Raw genomic sequence first — 16,897 nt, 5'->3', positions numbered from 1 at the left:
CTTGGCACACTCTTGACACTGTGGATCTCAGAATATTGGGTTCTCTAATGATTTCCTAAATGGAATGCCCCATGCATGTAGCTCCAATTACCATTCTGTGTCCAGAGTCTGTTAATTCCTGTTGTGTGGCCATAATCACATTGGAAACCATTTCACATAAATCACCTGAGTACAAATCACAGATCTGCCAGTGCAATGCCCTTTTTTACCTTGTGTACATGATGCTATTATCATCTGTATAGTTGCATGTCATTGTCCAATGACTTTTGTCACGTCAGTCTATACAGGTGGTGTTCAGTACATGAATAATTGATTGTGGTCAGCAGACTTTGTTTTAGCAGTAGTCCATGAAGTACTATTGTATTTTACCAACTATTACTTCATGTGTGATGGTATAAATGATTTTGATCACTGTAGCAATTCATTATAGAGGTACACCACTTGCAATATTGTTAGATTACATGTTCAGGCTTCACTCAGTGCTCACTTACAGTATGTGAGGTATCAAATATATTATTCCGCCACAGTGCAAGTTTTTGCAGCGGAGTTGATATATGACATAGCTACTGTCACTGGCAGTCTGGCTTCTGAGGGCATAGGATAAGCCTGTAACAGGACTGTAGTAATTTGTGCTGGGTGGGTGGATTGGGCAGGTCCTGCACTTTGGTCTAACAGGAATATGATCCTCGTGACAAGCGAGTGGGATTGGGCGTGGTGTAGAGATGGACTGTGATGTTGTGTAGGTTGGCTGCTTCACAACTCGACCCATCTGAATCCTTCCCTCCACCATCATCATCTCTGAACTATGCAGAGGTGAGTTATTCTTGCAACACATCTTTTGCTCCTGTAATTGTCCTGGCCTTGGACTGTCCCCACACCGTCCACTTACAGTTTCCCCTTCCTCCGTCCTGTCACCCCCGTCTTAATTCACATCCCCATATCACCTTCAGCATGTGCCACTCTGCAGCAGCTCTGACATACGTGCATCAAATGCCTAGCCTGTGCACCTGCCACTCCCCTTCCCCCACTCCCCCTCCCCCACCCCCCACCCCTATTTCTAGCTAGGAAATCAGTTGACTCCCAGTGAGCCACTAGCGACCCATCCCCCAGTTCTCCTCCCTCCCTCTACGCATCGCACCTGCACAACCTCCACCACAACATAGACTATCTGCCTGAAATGCAACGCTGGTACTGTGCATCCATCTGGCTCCATATAGGGGCACAGGCATATGCAATTGTGTTTTGTGTGTGTGTGTGGGGGGGGGGGGTTCTTACTCTAGCTCAAAGGATTACCCAGAAAGCTAGCAAGTTTTCTTTGTGTGTGCCTATCAACAACTCCACACTCCTCGCTTTTCAGTGTTTGGTCTCCTTTAGTCCAAAAGTATTAAGATATCACAATTCTGTTTTTGTCCAAATCAACTGTGAAAAAAATCCTCACTAAATGACATAACATCTCTTTTTCATACCTATATTAATTATACAGGTATCAGTATCAACTTTGCTTTGTCAAATGGAACTACAGTAATTTCTGCTGCAAAGGTTGCAGTTGTAAATGAGACTAATACCAGATCATTTCACTCTTCAGAATTCGATTACTAGTTTTGGAGTAATTACAAATATTTAGCACTCAGGACTTCCCTTGTTTCAAACATGAAACCAATTGCTGTACTATGTGCATGTTTGCATTGTTACATAAAACAGTTGCATCAGGCTGATGGGATGTTCCAGCCCAATGCAGGTAAGAGAGTCTCCTAACAAAAGTTCAACAGTGACTACTGTAAATGATATAGCTAACAGTTGCACAGTTGTGTTTCACAGTTCTTTACTTTCACTGTTCACAACCCCTCAATATTACACAGTTATATGGCCAGTTCATTGTTGGTAAATGTTGATAAGCTTCATTAATAGGTTACAGGCATACACAGCATACTGCTACAATAGTTTGCTGTTGAACAAGTATGAGCAGTAAAAACCTAACCACACAGTTCACAGTTCTGATGAGATGCCATCAAACTACAGACCGATTTCACTTTTGCCAGCATTCTCAAAAATTTTAGAAAAAGTAATGTACAGGCAGCTTCTCAACCATCTGACCACAAATAACATATTATCAAAAACACAGTTGGGATTTCTGAAGGGTTCTGATATTGAAAAGGCTATTTACACCTACAGTAAAAATGTACTTAATTCATTAAATAACAAGTTACAAGCAGCAGGTATTTTCTGTGATTTGTCAGAGGCATTCGATTGTGTAAACCACAACATCCTTTTAAATAAATTAGAATTCTATGGTGTCAAGGGCAGTGCTGCAAAATGGTTCAAGTCATACCTCGCTAACAGGAAACAAAGGGTGTCAGTGCAAGGGACTAGTGAATTAAGTTATCAGTCATCATCAGAATGGGAAGAAATTACATGTGGTGACCCACAAGGATCCATCTTAGGGCCATTGCTTTTTATTGTGTACATGAATGATCTCTCATCAGTTACACTGCCAGAATCAGAGTTCGTTTTGTTTGCAGATGACACAAGTATTGCGATAAATAGTATGTCGAGTGTAGTTCTAGAAAGATATGCTAATGATATTTTCATGGATATTAATAAATGGTTTAAAGCCAACTCACTGACATTAAACTTTGAAAAGACTCACTGTATGCAATTCAGAACCTGTAAGAGGTTTCCACCCAGCATATGCATAAAGTACGAAGAAGAGCAGATAGAAGAGGTTGACAGTCTTAAATTCCTGGGATTACAACTTGATAATAAATTCAGTTGGGAGGAGCAGACCACAGAACTGCAGAAACGCCTTAACAAGTCTGTATTTGCAATTTGCAGACATAAGCGACATAAAAGTGAAAAAGCTTGCATACTTTGCCTACTTTCATTCCATAATGTCATATGGTATAATATTTCGGGGTAAGTCCAAAAGTGTGTAATACGTATTATTTGTGAAGCAAATTCACGGACGTCTTGTAGAAACCTCTTCAAAGAACTGGGTATACTAACTACTGCCTCTCAGTATATTTACTCCTTAATGAAATTTGTCGTAAATAATATATCTCCTTTTCCAACAAACAGCTCAGTTCATACATACAATACCATGAACAAAAATGATCTGCACAAGGACTTTATTAAAAGCACTTACTTTAGTTCAAAAAGGGGTCCACTACTCAGGAACACTCATCTTCAATAATTTGCCAGCAAACATAAAAAATTTAGTTACAAATAAAGATCAGTTTAAAAGGAGCCTGAAAGACTTACTAGTGGCCAACTCCTCCTACTCCATTGATGAATTTTTTAATAGAAACAAATGATGTATTGTATGTATTCATACTATTAGTATTGTTACTTCAGCTTTAAAAAAAAAAATTGACATGTTCCACATCCAAGAGGATCTCCTCAACACGGATCTATGGAACGAAAAACTAATCTAATCTAATCTAATCTGGCATCCTTAATATCCTTTAATATATCCACATTCAGATGGTTCCAATTTCTTACCTAATACTGCCAAAAGTGCCCATGACTCAACTCCATAGAGTAGGATGCTGAGCACATAGTATCAAAGTAGTTGAGCGCAAAGTGTGATACTTATGTCGCGGCTAGTCAGAACTTTCATTTTCTGCAAAGAATGAGACTTGGTCGATTAAGACGCAAATTTCTTGAGAGATGTCCCCATTAATCATTGATTTGACACCCCAAATATTTATGTATGAAACCTTTCACTGCAGATATTTTGTCTTATTGATAGTATTAATTCCAAAACTTGTTGCCTCTGATACTTTCCTCTGTAATAAGAAATGCAGTGATATATTCATCTTTTATGTACTTGGTTTTGATGTAGGTATGTCTTGGAGTCTTCAGAGAGCCAGAATGGATGGTCTAGCTCAAATGGGGATGCTGTTACAGATGATTACGATCCATTCGCAAGCACCCCAACAAATAATGCCACAGCCGGTAAGTTCTGTTGGCATTTAAAAATGTAATGCATTAGATATTAAGCTTGTCTCACCTTTGAGAACAGAATGCCACATACCCGCCGGCCGACCTGTGGTCTTTCTCAGATGATTGTAAAGAAACTATTCAGAGAAAAAATTTGATTCTTGCACATCTTATAGCTCCATTTGTCAGCTTCATGATGAACTCACTATCATTTCATTAATGGTCATGTTCACTGTGATATTTCAGAATTAAGCAAACTACTGAAAGAATTTCAGAAACTCAGCAATGAAAAATAGAGTACACTATGAATTTGCATTTGGTACATGTTAGGTTGTATGTTGCTGCATATGGAAGGTAGCTAACACATTGAAGTTTTCTTTGAAGAATTTGCTTTCTTTCATCAGTCTCAAGAAAATTGTTTTATCCCAGCGAAAAAACCAGAATGAAATAGTCACAAAATTCCTTGTATCTCGTAAATGGTTTCAGAAATCAAAACAAGATTTGGACAAAGGGTGGTACGCAAAGAAGAGAGTATTTCACCAAAAGGTTAATATGCAAAACTTTATATATACCACTATATTGAAGTGACTACATATTTTTTTTCTGTGTAATGATGTAATATTTAAGCACCATCGATATCGCGGGAAATTAGTATTACTGTGGGTTTGGAAAAATGTATATGTGAAAAGTTTACAGGGTCAATCCATACCGAGTGGTCCAAGAAAAAATAATTGGTTGCTTGACTATCTCAGAAAAATATTAAATTTGCTGGGTGAATTCCCCAATGCTTAGTAGTTACAAAAATATTTTTTTTTTTTAATTTATTGCTTATTATTTAGAAATGGCGGCCATATTTGTCCCAGGCCGCATGCGTTTTTTTCATATTTGCAAGCATCTACATTTTTTACAATTATTCAGTAGTGGATTGTCCTAAGCCTTTCAGATAAAATGCATTTAGTTCAACACACTCTGGGCTACAAATTAACTTCATTATCACTTAGCTGAATGTATTCTTTAATATATTTTTAATAGTTCAAAGTTGACATCCACAAATTAAAAAGAACTCAATTTTTGAACAGTAGTTTTCCAAAGAAAGATTAATTTCTCAGCTTTAATATTTTTTCTGCTATTACACTGTATAGTATAGTTACTTTTTTAGAGTATCAATGGTGAGCAGCTTACACTTTAAAAAATAGATTTTTTAAAATTTTTCCATTTTGTGGCCTGCAATATCCTTGTTGGGGGACCAGATAAAAATCTAAAAATTTCACAGTTAATAGACCTTTATGATATCAAACTTCAGTGTAAATTTCATGTTTGAAATTGAATTGGAAGTTATGGAAAAAAAATTACAAACACGAGTCAAAAATACGTTTTTTAACATCAGCAGTATCTAGACTTATGGAATAAAATATATCAGTTACAGTATATAATTTAATCATATCTATGATTACTTACTTTTTTATTGAAAATAAGCCTACTAATTACATTATATTGTTCTCTTGTTATTTGTTTTCAGCACATCACTCAGTGAACATTTGAGAAATTTGTTCACTCAGTTTGGGTCGTTAGATTATAAGTTTGCCCAGTCACAGATGTAAAAAATTCCATGGGAGACAGCTTTCTTAGCACATCTTTAAGTGGCATCCAAACATGATCCTTCTCAATTTTTTAAAAAGATGTCCTTGGTCCTGGAGGGTGATAAAATACAATATGTACATCTTGGTTTTGACATTCAATATTATCCACTTTGCCAATCCACCACTGTTCATCGTAAACACAGGCCACTATGTCTTTATTTTGAAGAACCAGTTGTACAAGTTTTCCACACTGATGAAGTTCACTATCAGGCGAAGTTGATGTGATCTTACACTTCAGTAAGTTGTTTGAATGGGGCACAAAACAATGAAAAGGCAGAGTACCTTTAATCTTCTGACAAATGTTGTACCCTTCCTTCAAGACACTGTCATAGACTTCTTGTATTTCCTCACATTGTACAAAAACATAGGTAATTCCTTTGATATGTTTTTTACAGAATTCAAACATTTCTTGAGGTGAAACTTCCTGGCAGATTAAAACTGTGTGTCGGACCGAGACTCGAACTCGGGACCTTTGCCTTTCGCGGGCAAGTGCTCTACCGACTGAGCTACCCAAGCACGACTCACGCCCCGTCCTCACAGCTTTACTTCTGCCAGTACCTTGTCTCCTACCTTCCAAACTTATCAGAAGCTCTTCTGCGAACCTTGCAGAACTAGCACTCCTGAAAGAAAGGATATTGCGGAGACATGGCTTAGCCACAGCCTGGGGGATGTTTCCAGTTTGGAAGGTAGGAGACGAGGTACTGGCAGAAGTAAAGCTGTGAGGACGGGGCATGAGTCGTGCTTGGGTAGCTCAGTCGGTAGAGCACTTTCCCGCGAAAGGCATAGGTCCCGAGTTCGAGTCTCTGTCCGGCACACAGTTTTAATCTGCCAGGAAGTTTTATATCAGCGCACACTCCGCTGCAGAGTGAAAATCTCATTCTGGATTTCTTGAGGTGTTACGATTGTCATCAGTCTGCTGCAGACCCCCAACACCCTCACAAGCATTCTTCCTGTGGCATGAAGCTAAAAAGTGCCATTCTACATCAAACCCAAAATCTTCTTTATGAAAGGAGATGTTAATAATATAGACTTGCTACCCCATCTGAAAAGTAATCAGTTTTTTTATGGAAGGGCGGTGCTGTTTTAGGTTGTTAATTTTAGTTGAAAAATGAGCACTGCTGTAGTGTTGTGTTCAAGGTAGTCACCTATGATTCAAAAGTTGTGGCTCATTAGTTTATCTTCATCTTTATAATAGAATACAAATGGATAAACTGTGGCCTGTTTGTTTACCCAGTAGTCCCCTTGTACTTCATCTTGAACAACAAAGGAATAATCTTCCGGAATGTCAGCAAGAACTAAGCATTCATCAGATGCCAAGGTTTGCTTTTTGTCTTTCAAAAATTTACTTTGAGCTTTTGCAATAAAATTATGCATTTTCAGATTTTTCAGGTTATCCACCAACACTCCAAAAAACTCTTCTCGTAATTTTATGACTGTCACCATTTCAGTTCTGTCTTGTGTTAGCCATTATTTGTATTTTATATTGTCAGGCATCAAATCGTCTTCTTCGGATTCTTCAAACATGTCAAGTAATGCATGTTTGCCTGGATAATCTTCACATTTTCCCTTGATCATACAATTGTAACTGTCAATATTGCATACCATAACTTCCAAAAGGTCTGTAAGGTCAAGTCTGAGATTGGTCCCATCTATCATCAACTTTACATTCTGATGATACAAACACACACAAACATTATGGGTACCAGACGCACATGCAACAATACACCATCTTGGTCTCAACTCACAAAACTTTGATCTTCCAATTTTAATGTCAGGATTTTTTTTTTTTTTAAATTCAGTGAATAGTTCATTTAAATTACACAATATTAACGTGTTTTGTCTTTGAATCTTAGAACCATTTTCTTTCAGAGAAAGACAGTCTTTTTTGCCAGACATCAAACGGCTGTTATTGTCATCGTCATAATACTTAATAACTTTATTGATTGTGTTTGCATCTACCAAATTAGATGCACTTCTCTTTTGTAATGCTAGTAAAATTCCCTGCTCTTTTACGAATTGCCTTGTTAACTTAACAAGATGTTCTGACACATTAAATTCATCATTAACATTTGCTTGACTCCCAGAATTCGGCAGTAAACTGATAATCTTAATTTTATCCTCTTTGTTTGAAGTACTGCAATTAGTTTTTAGTTTTTTTATCAAATCATCATATTCAGTTGATGAAGTTTTAGAACTCCCATCTGTTTTAGTACAAATTGTATTTTGAAATAAAACTTCCAAATTCTTTTTGAATGTAGCTGCCACTTTCTCAATTTTTGTATTCAAGGCACTTGGTCTTTTATCTTGACTTAGTTTTCTAATTTTACTAGCAGGCAATATACCCAGGATTTCACAAGCTGTATCTACTTTTTTAATGGTTGCTGGTAAGTCACAAAATTCATTACTTGAGGTTTCACTATCCGTTCTCTTGTGAATTACAAATATCTTATAATATGTTGGACACAATTATTCTCTGGTATGAGATTGACAAAAGGGCTTTTATTTTTAGAATAATGAGCAAATGTTATTTCTCACAGACCTTTTGTTATAGGTTTCTAATCTGAGGTTTCACTATCCATTCTCTTGTGAATTACAAATATCTTAGAATAACATGTTGGACACAATGATTCTCTGGTGTGAGATTGACAAATGGGCTTTTCTTTTTGGAATAATGATCAAATGTTATTTCTCACAGACCTTTTGTTATAGGTTTCTTATGTTTCTCAAAAGGGCCCATGCAAGACTGACCAATAAGGTGATGAAATTTTTTTTAAGTACTTCATTTCATGGTACTTGGCATGTTGATTTGACATGTAGGCCGACTCGTAAGTAAAACAACACTTTTTCTTCTTCACGGTAATCTTCGATTAAGTAATGTCTTTAGGATACACTCCATACACACTTTTATGACATCCTTCATTAATAATAACACCAACAGAACACTGAGGCACGATTTTTCAACTGCACACTTCAAGAACTTCTAGCTAAATAAGTGAGAGTGGACAATTGTTGGTGTAAGGGGGAAGACAACAGTCAGACTCGTGTAGGCTTACAGATGCAATTGTTAGTCTGCTGAAACAATTACCACAGCATTGTTTCGACAAATAATCATTAGCTGATGTAATGTGGTGTGTTACATGATGCGATTGGTATACTTTATTTGATTAGCCTACCAGATATCGCCGATGTTAAAAAAAACCTATTTTTGACTCATGTTTGTGATCTTTTTTCCATAACTTCCAATTGAACCTCAAAGTTGAAATTTATGCTGAAGTTTGATATCATTGGAGTCTATTAATGGTGAAATTTTTAGATTTTTATCTGGTCCCCCAACAAAGATATTGCAGGCAACAAAATGGAAAAATTTTAAAAATCCATTTTTTAAAATAGTGTATTTTTTTAAGTGTAAGCTGCTCACCATTGATACTCTATAAAAAGTAACTATACTATACAGTGTAACAGCAGAAAAAATATTAAAGCTGAGAAATTAACCTTTCTTTGGAAAACTGCTGTTCAAAAATTGCGTTTTTTTAAAATTTGTGGCTAATAACTTTGAACTATTAAAGAATACATTCAGCTAAGTGATAATGATGTTAATTTGTAGCCCAGTGTGTGTTGAACTAAATGCATTGTATCTGAAAGGCTTAGGACAACCCACTACTGAACAATTGTAAAAAATGTAGATGCTTGCAAATACGAAAAAACACTTGCGGCCTGGGACAAATATGGCCGCCATTTCAAAATAATAAACAAAAAAATTTTTTTAAAAAATATTTTTGTGACTAGTAAACATTGGGGAATTCACCCAGCAAATATAAAATTTTTCTGAGATGGTCAAGCAACCAGTGCTAGACCGACCACTTGGTATGGATTGACCCTACGTTTATTTTTATACTGAGAATGGACATTTTCATAAACTATTGACTTGTCTTTCCATTAGATGCTATTACATGATTGTATCGCAATTTCAAATGCATTAGAATGTTAGTGAGATGAAGAGAGTTTGATATTTATAAACTCATCCATATTTTGGCGAAGGAAACTGATTAATGTGGCAATGAGGAGACTTATGTATTACTCAAAACTCATCACTGATAATGTTTCCTGAAGTAAAATGAAGATGATGATAAGTCTGGAGAAAATAAATTGCTATTTCTGTTGAAATTTTGGTGGAATCCTATACCCCAGTTTGTTTTTAATAACGAATGATATGGATCTAAACTTAATAACAGATTTTATTTCTACACCTCATAATTTAAGAAAAATGAAACCAATTAACAGCACACGGAATGCTATCTTTCCTTTCCTATCCCTGTACAGAATGAAAAATTGTACTTTTTCACCACAAACCTATTTCAATTTGTCAAAGAATTTGGTAATTTGTTTACACCTTCATGGGTAATTGAGAGGATTTTGCAAATTTAAAGGTTTTCATATTTCTTAGATCACTGAGCTACAGAAATGAAATTCTTTGGCCAGTGTCAATGCACATCATTCATAATTAAAAATACTCTGGGGTATGGGATTCTGTTAAAATTTCAACTGAAGTAGCTATTTTTTCACCATATTTCTTGTTCCCTTTATTTCTGTTCAGAGAGGCGTTATCAGTGATGATTTTTGAGTAATACATAAGTTCTGTTGTTGGCATGTTAAAATCTGCTTCTTTGGGCAGAACACAGCAGAGTTTGTAAATATTCATCTCACTAACATTCTAATACAGCTGAAATTGTGATGGACTAATAAAACAGCAACTCTTGGAAAGATACGTCAGTAGTCTATAAAAATGCCCATTCTCTTTGTAAAAATAACCTGTATTTTCTTCAGACAGTGGAAGATCCAGGATGGAATGCAACAAAATTATGAAAAGGGTAGTTACTACTCACCAGATAGTCAAGATGTTGAGTAGCAGATAGGCACAATCAAAAGACTGTTGGAAAGGGGGTTTCGGCCAACAAGGTCTCCATTGGAAATAGATCATGTGCACGTACACATATCTGACCATAGTCTGTGGCTACTGAGGCCAGATCGCAAGTAGCAGCATGTGATGGGAGAAACAACAGGGTGGTGGGGCAAGAAGGAGCAGGGAGGAGGAGAGATAGCAGGGTAGAGATGAGGGATGGTAAAGTTCTGCTTGTGAGAGCATACAGAGACAAGGTGGAGAGAGGGTAGGACAGCTAGATTCAGTCGGGAGGTTAGACAGAGGGCAGTGGGGGAGGAGGGGGGGGGGGGAGTAGAAAAGTAGAGAAGTAAAAGGACTGTGGGTGCATTAGTGGAATAGAGGGCTGTGTAGTGCTGGAATGGAAACAGGGAAGAGGCTAGGTTGAAGCAGGGAGGGTTACAGGAACATAGTTTATATTGCGGGGAGAGTTCCCACCTGCGCAGTTCAGAAAAGCTGGTATTGATGGGCAGCATCCAGGTGGCACAGGCTGTGAAGCAGTCATTGAAATGAAGAATGTCATCTTGGGCGGCATGCTCAGCATCGAGGTGGTCCAGCTGTTTCTTGCCCACAATTTGTTGATGCTCATTAATGCGGGCAGCCAGCTTGTTGGTTGGTCCTGCCCTTGTAGACTGCAGCACAGTGGTTGCAGCTTAGCTTGTAGATCACATGATTGGTTTCACAGGTAGCCCTGCCTTTCATAGGATAAAATTACCAAATAAGCAGCAACCATTAGCAAGATCATGTTTTCTCTATTTAATTTTGCAAATCGATTTCAGCTGATTAACAGCCATCATCGGTGCTACAAATACAAAAATAAAAATAATTAATAACAGTGACCAAATGAATCAATGTACATAAAGCAAATTTAAAATGCACATACAAATTTACCTTTCAACGTGTATGTTCCGTGAGTAGTAACACTGTCTTAAACAGATGTCAAACATAGAGTGATGCTTTGAGAATTGACTATGAACAACGAGAAACCAAAAGGGAGCGCTGCAAAGCAAACCCGCCCTCTATGCAAAAAATATAGCTAAATAAAAATGAGAAGAAGAAATGACATACAAAGTGCAGTAAAATATAATGAAAAAATACTGAAAAATTTTCGAAATGGATACATTGACAAAGATTTTGTCAATCACATAGTACAGTTATATACACCAAAAAGCGATTGTACAAATAAGTAAAAATAGGTACAAACATAGGTGAGAAACACACCATATAAAAAATTTTAAAAAACTTTTTAAAAATTTATTTTTAAATTTTTTTTAAAAATTATTTATCATACTATCGAAGAGCAAAAGTTAATCATAATGCCAAAACGTAAAAACGGTGTTGGCATCCATCTAGCGTACAGTAAATGAAATTCAGGAAGATCGAATTTTTTTCCCGGCAGATGGCACCACATTGCTGAATGCATGTGAAAAGTAAACTAAGTTGAGATAAGAAAATTACGGACATGAACGAAACAAACTTATTAAAGAAACAAGACCAAATGTAGAAATAAAGTGCTAGCACATTTCATACATGGGAAAATTAACACAGGCTCGATAGGATGAATTGAGAACTCGTTGGGGCTCTTACGGTGTGCTCGTATATCATGAGACGTGAATCCACACCATATGTCTGTTGGTGTAGCCGACAAAGACGGCAAAAGCCCAATTAAAGGGCACCAACGCAAACTTAGTCACAATAACATAATTCATATCACTGATCTATTTATCTGCCCCCCTCCTTTCACTCTTCCCCCCCCCCTCCCCCCAACCCCCACCCACCCACCCACTCTCCCTCTCGTTCTTCCTTGTCCATCATTTACATTCCCATCAAGCAAATGCTCGACGAAGAGCTCCCAAAATGAACTCCCCTCACATTTACTTGCTCATTGAGAAGGCACACGCTAGCTGACCTATGATGACAGATCTTCATATCCTCTAGCAAATCAAGATAATTTCCCTTTTCTGCTCTATGTAATAACCTCACATGCGTCTCAATTTGAGGAAGTTCATGCCCACGATTTATAATGTGGGCTGCAAAATTCGACCTATCAGCCGCGTCCTTTCTGTCAACGTCGACATGTTCAGCATATCTAGTTTCAATTTTTTGTCCAGTCTGACCTACGTAACATGCTTCGCAGCTTGGACAAAGTATTTTGTAAACCCCCGACTGGTGTAAAACTTTTACTTTATCTACACCATGATCTAAAATTTGTCCCAAATTATTCTTAGTTGAAAAAGCAATCTTAACCTTGAGTTTCCTAAAAATAGCTGCAACTTTAAGACAGACTGCCCCATAGTATGGTAAAGAAATATATTTCATTGCTTCATTTTTCCCTACAATTACTTCATTTGCTCGCATGTCTTTATAGTTATTGGCAAATTTTTCATAAATTTTTTGAACAAAGGGTAGCGGATAATCATTAGATTTAGCTATGGAAAAAATAACATCTAACTCAGTTTTACAATCCTCTTCAGAAAGTGGGGGACAGAAAATATGATTAAATGCAAATCTGAACGCCACTTTATCCACTTTTTTTTTTCTCAGTAACTGTAAAATTTTACCATGAGTGAGAATTGTGGACCCTGTCATAGGTTTGTGAGTAGTGGGTTGCGGTGTGGGATTTGTTCTTAGTATTTTCATTGGGGGGGGGGGGGGGGATGCAGTGGAGAAGCCAGTGGTCATTTTAGTGAGATCCTCTCTTGGGAATGCATAATCTGTAGAAATTATTCAGGTAGTGAATGGAGACGAAAATTTAATAGTCATGGGTGACTGGAATTCGAGAGTAGGAAAAGGGAGAGAAGGAAACATAGTAGGTGAATATGGATTGGGCTAAGAAATGAAAGAGGAAGCCGCCTGGTAGAGTTTTGCACAGAGCATAACTTAATCATAGCTAACACTTGGTTCAAGAATCATGAAAGAAGGTTGTATACATGGCAGAATCCTGGAGATACTATAAGGTATCAGATAGATTATATAATGGTATGACAGAGATTCAGGAACCAGGTTTTAAATTGTAAGATATTTCCAGGGGCAGATGTGGACTCTGACCACAATCTATTGGTTATGAACTGTAGATTAAAACTGAAGAAACTGCAATAAGGTGGAAATTTAAGGAGATGGGTCCTGGATAAACTGGAAAAAACCAGAGGTTGTACAGAGTTTCAGGGAGAGCATAAGGGAACAATTGACAGGAACGGGGGAAAGAAGTACAGTAGAAGAAGAATGGGTAGCTCTGAGGGATGAAGTAGTGAAGACAGCAGAGGATCAAGTATGTAAAAAGACGAGGGCTAGTAGAACTCCTTGGGTAACAGAAGAAATATTGAACTTAATTGACAAAAGGAGAAAATATAAAAATGCAGTAAATGAAGCAAGCCAAAAGGAATACAGACGTCTCAAAAATGAGATGGACAAGAAGTGCAAAATGGCTAAGCAGGAATGGCTAGAGGACAAATGTAAGGATGCAGAGGCTTATCTCACTAGGGTAAGATAGATACTGCCTACAGGAAAATTAAAGAGACCTTTGGAGAAAAGAGAACCACTTGTATGTATATCAAGAGCTCAGATGGAAACCCAGTTCTAAGCAAAGAAGGGAAAGCAGAAAGGTGGAAGGAGTATATAGAGGGTCTATACAAGGGCGATGTACTTGAGGACAATATTAAGGAACTGGAAGAGGATGTAGATGAAGATGAAATGGGAGATCTGATACTGCGTGAAGAGTTTGACAGAGCACTGAAAGACCTGAGCCGAAACAAGGCCCCGGGAGTAGACAACATTCCATTAGAACTACTGATGGCCTTGGGAGAGCCAGTCCTGACAAAACTCTACCATCTGGTGAGCAAGATGTATGAGACAGGCGAAATACCCTCAGACTTCAAGAAGAATATAATAATTCCAATCGCAAAGAAAGCAGGTGTTGACAGATGGGAAAATTACCGAACTATCAGTTTAATAAGTCACAGCTGCAAAATACTAACGCGAATTCTTTACAGACGAATGGAAAAACTAGTAGAAACCGACTTCGGGGAAGATCAGTTTGGATTTCGTAGAAATATTGGAACATGTGAGGCAATACTGACCTTACAGCTTATCTTAGAAGAAAGATTAAGGAATGGCAAACCTACGTTTCTAGCATTTGTAGACTTAGAGAAAGCTTTTGACAATGTTGACTGGAATACTCTATTTCAAATTCTAATGGTGGCAGGGGTAAAATACAGGGAGCGAAAGGCTATTTACAATTTGTACAGAAACCAGATGGCAGTTAGAGTCGAGGGACATGAAAGGGAAGCAGTGGTTGGGAAGGGAGTGAGACAGGGTTGTAGCCTCTCCCCGATGTTATTCAATCTGTATATTGAGCAAGCAGTAAAGGAAACAAAAGAAAAATTCGGAATAGGTATTAAAATCCATGGAGAAGAAATAAAAACTTTGAGGTTCGCCGATGACATTGTAATTCTATCAGAGACAGCAAAGGACTTGGAAGAGCAGTTGAACGGAATGGACAGCATCTTGAAAGGAGGATATAAGATCAACATCAACAAAAGCAAAACGAAGATAATGGCATGTAGTCGAATTAAATCGGGTGATGGCTGCGGGAATTATATTAGGAAATGAGGGAATTATATTAGGAAATGAGGCACTTAAGGTAGTAAAGGAGTTTTGCTATTTGGGGAACAAAATAAACTGATGATGGTCGAAGTAGAGAAGATATAAAATGTAGACTAGCAATGGCAAGGAAAGCGTTTCTGAAGAAGAGAAATTTGTTAACATCGAGTATAGATTTAAGTGTCAGGAAGTCATTCTGAAAGTATTTGTATGGAGTGTAGCCATGTATGGAAGTGAAACATGGATGATAAATAGTTTGGACAAAAAGAGAATAGAAGCTTTCAAAATGTGGTGCTACTGAAGAATGCTGAAGATTAGATGGGTACACCACATAACTAATGATGAAGTATTTAATAGAACTGGGGAGAAGAGGAGTATGTGGCACAACTTGACAAAAAGAAGGGACCGGTTAGTAGGACATGTTCTGAGGCATCAAGGGATCACAAATTTAGTATTGGAGGGCAGCGTGGAGGGTAAAAATCGTAGAGAGAGACCAAGAGATGAATACACTAAGCAAATTCAGAAGGATGTGGGTTGCAGTAAGTACTGGGAGATGAAGAAGCTTGCACAGGATAGGGTAGCATGGAGAGCTGCATCAAACCAGTCTCAGGACTGAAGACCACAACAACAACAACAACAACAATAATGAGGTAAATGCCCTCTTGTAACAAGAACATTTCATAGACTCCTAAAGCAATGACTGGTAAGAAGTACAAGAATCAGTGTGTTGGAATGGCAAGTGTAATGCATTCTCTTTGGTCCCTCATCCACCCTCAAATGACTTGAATAGAAATCTTGTAATACTAAATGTGCCAATGTGGCAGTTGGACTACCAGAATCATGTGGATAATTATCAATATTAATAGTAATTCCATAAGAGCAAAGGAAATTGCTGCATAGAAATATATGTAAAATAGAGGAAAGGCAACCACTCACCTATAGCTGAGTAATGTGTGGCACATAGAAATGCTCAAGTGAATACAGTTTTACACTATCTTTCGACCAACTGCTCTTTCTGTAGCAAAAGTACACCCATTCACACTCACAACCACACAGACACCCAAATGCTCACAGCCACAGTGAGACTTACTGTTGAGTATCGATCGCTGAGGGAAGTTGCCTAGGTCGATGTAGGTGGGAAGGGAGGAAAGATTTTGGGGGGGGGGGGGGCAGGATGGTGTGAGGCAGTTCTTTCAACAGATGAATCAGTGACTGCAAAATAAGGTGAAAGGAGTTCACGGGGTCCAGTATGTAAGAGATAGAGAGAGGGAGGGTGGAGATGAAGAGGGAAACAAAGAAGGAAGTAAGAAAGGGAGAGGGCTGAAAAAGAGTAAGGAGAGAAGGGGGGACAGAAAATATTGCATGATTTGGAGGGGGGGGGGCAGTTATGGGAGAAGACAGTACACAATCTGGACAATGGAGGAGTGGTGGAGACATAAGAGAAAAGGGAAAAAGTAAGGTGAGGCAGTGGTAAACGGGTTAGTGGAGGCTTAAGCCAGAAGCATGTCGGGAATGCAGGGTGTGCTGGAAGGGAATATCCAAATATTTCATGCAGTAAAGCAGCTGCTGAAGTCATTTGTGCCATGGTGCTTAGCACATCTGGCAACTGGTGGTCAAGTTTGGATTTGTCACAGTTTTGTGGTGGCCACTCATACAAGTAGACTGCTGGTTACTTGTAATACCCACATAGAATGCTGTGCATTAATTGCAGCATAGCTGATAAATAATATGGCTGCTCTCACAAGTGGCCGTGCCTTTTACAAAATAGGAAATACCTGTGAAT

General features: G+C 37.9%; 1 protein-coding gene across 3 annotated transcripts in view; it reads left to right on the top strand.

Moving 5' to 3' along the window:
• The window catches only part of LOC124595578 (WD repeat and HMG-box DNA-binding protein 1), a 200,119-nt gene that overhangs the window by 135,635 nt on the left and 47,587 nt on the right, over positions 1-16,897 (top strand). For all 3 annotated transcript variants that reach the window (XM_047134369.1, XM_047134368.1, XM_047134367.1), the window contains one exon: positions 3,842-3,954. In XM_047134369.1, coding sequence (XP_046990325.1) covers positions 3,842-3,954 — 113 coding nt within the window. The remainder of the gene's footprint in view (positions 1-3,841; positions 3,955-16,897) is intronic.

This window comes from Schistocerca americana, chromosome 2, assembly GCF_021461395.2.
Source record: "Schistocerca americana isolate TAMUIC-IGC-003095 chromosome 2, iqSchAmer2.1, whole genome shotgun sequence".
NCBI lineage: Eukaryota > Metazoa > Arthropoda > Insecta > Orthoptera > Acrididae > Schistocerca > Schistocerca americana.
Note: the sequence above shows the minus strand (reverse complement) of the source record. Positions and strands in the feature narration are given on the sequence as shown.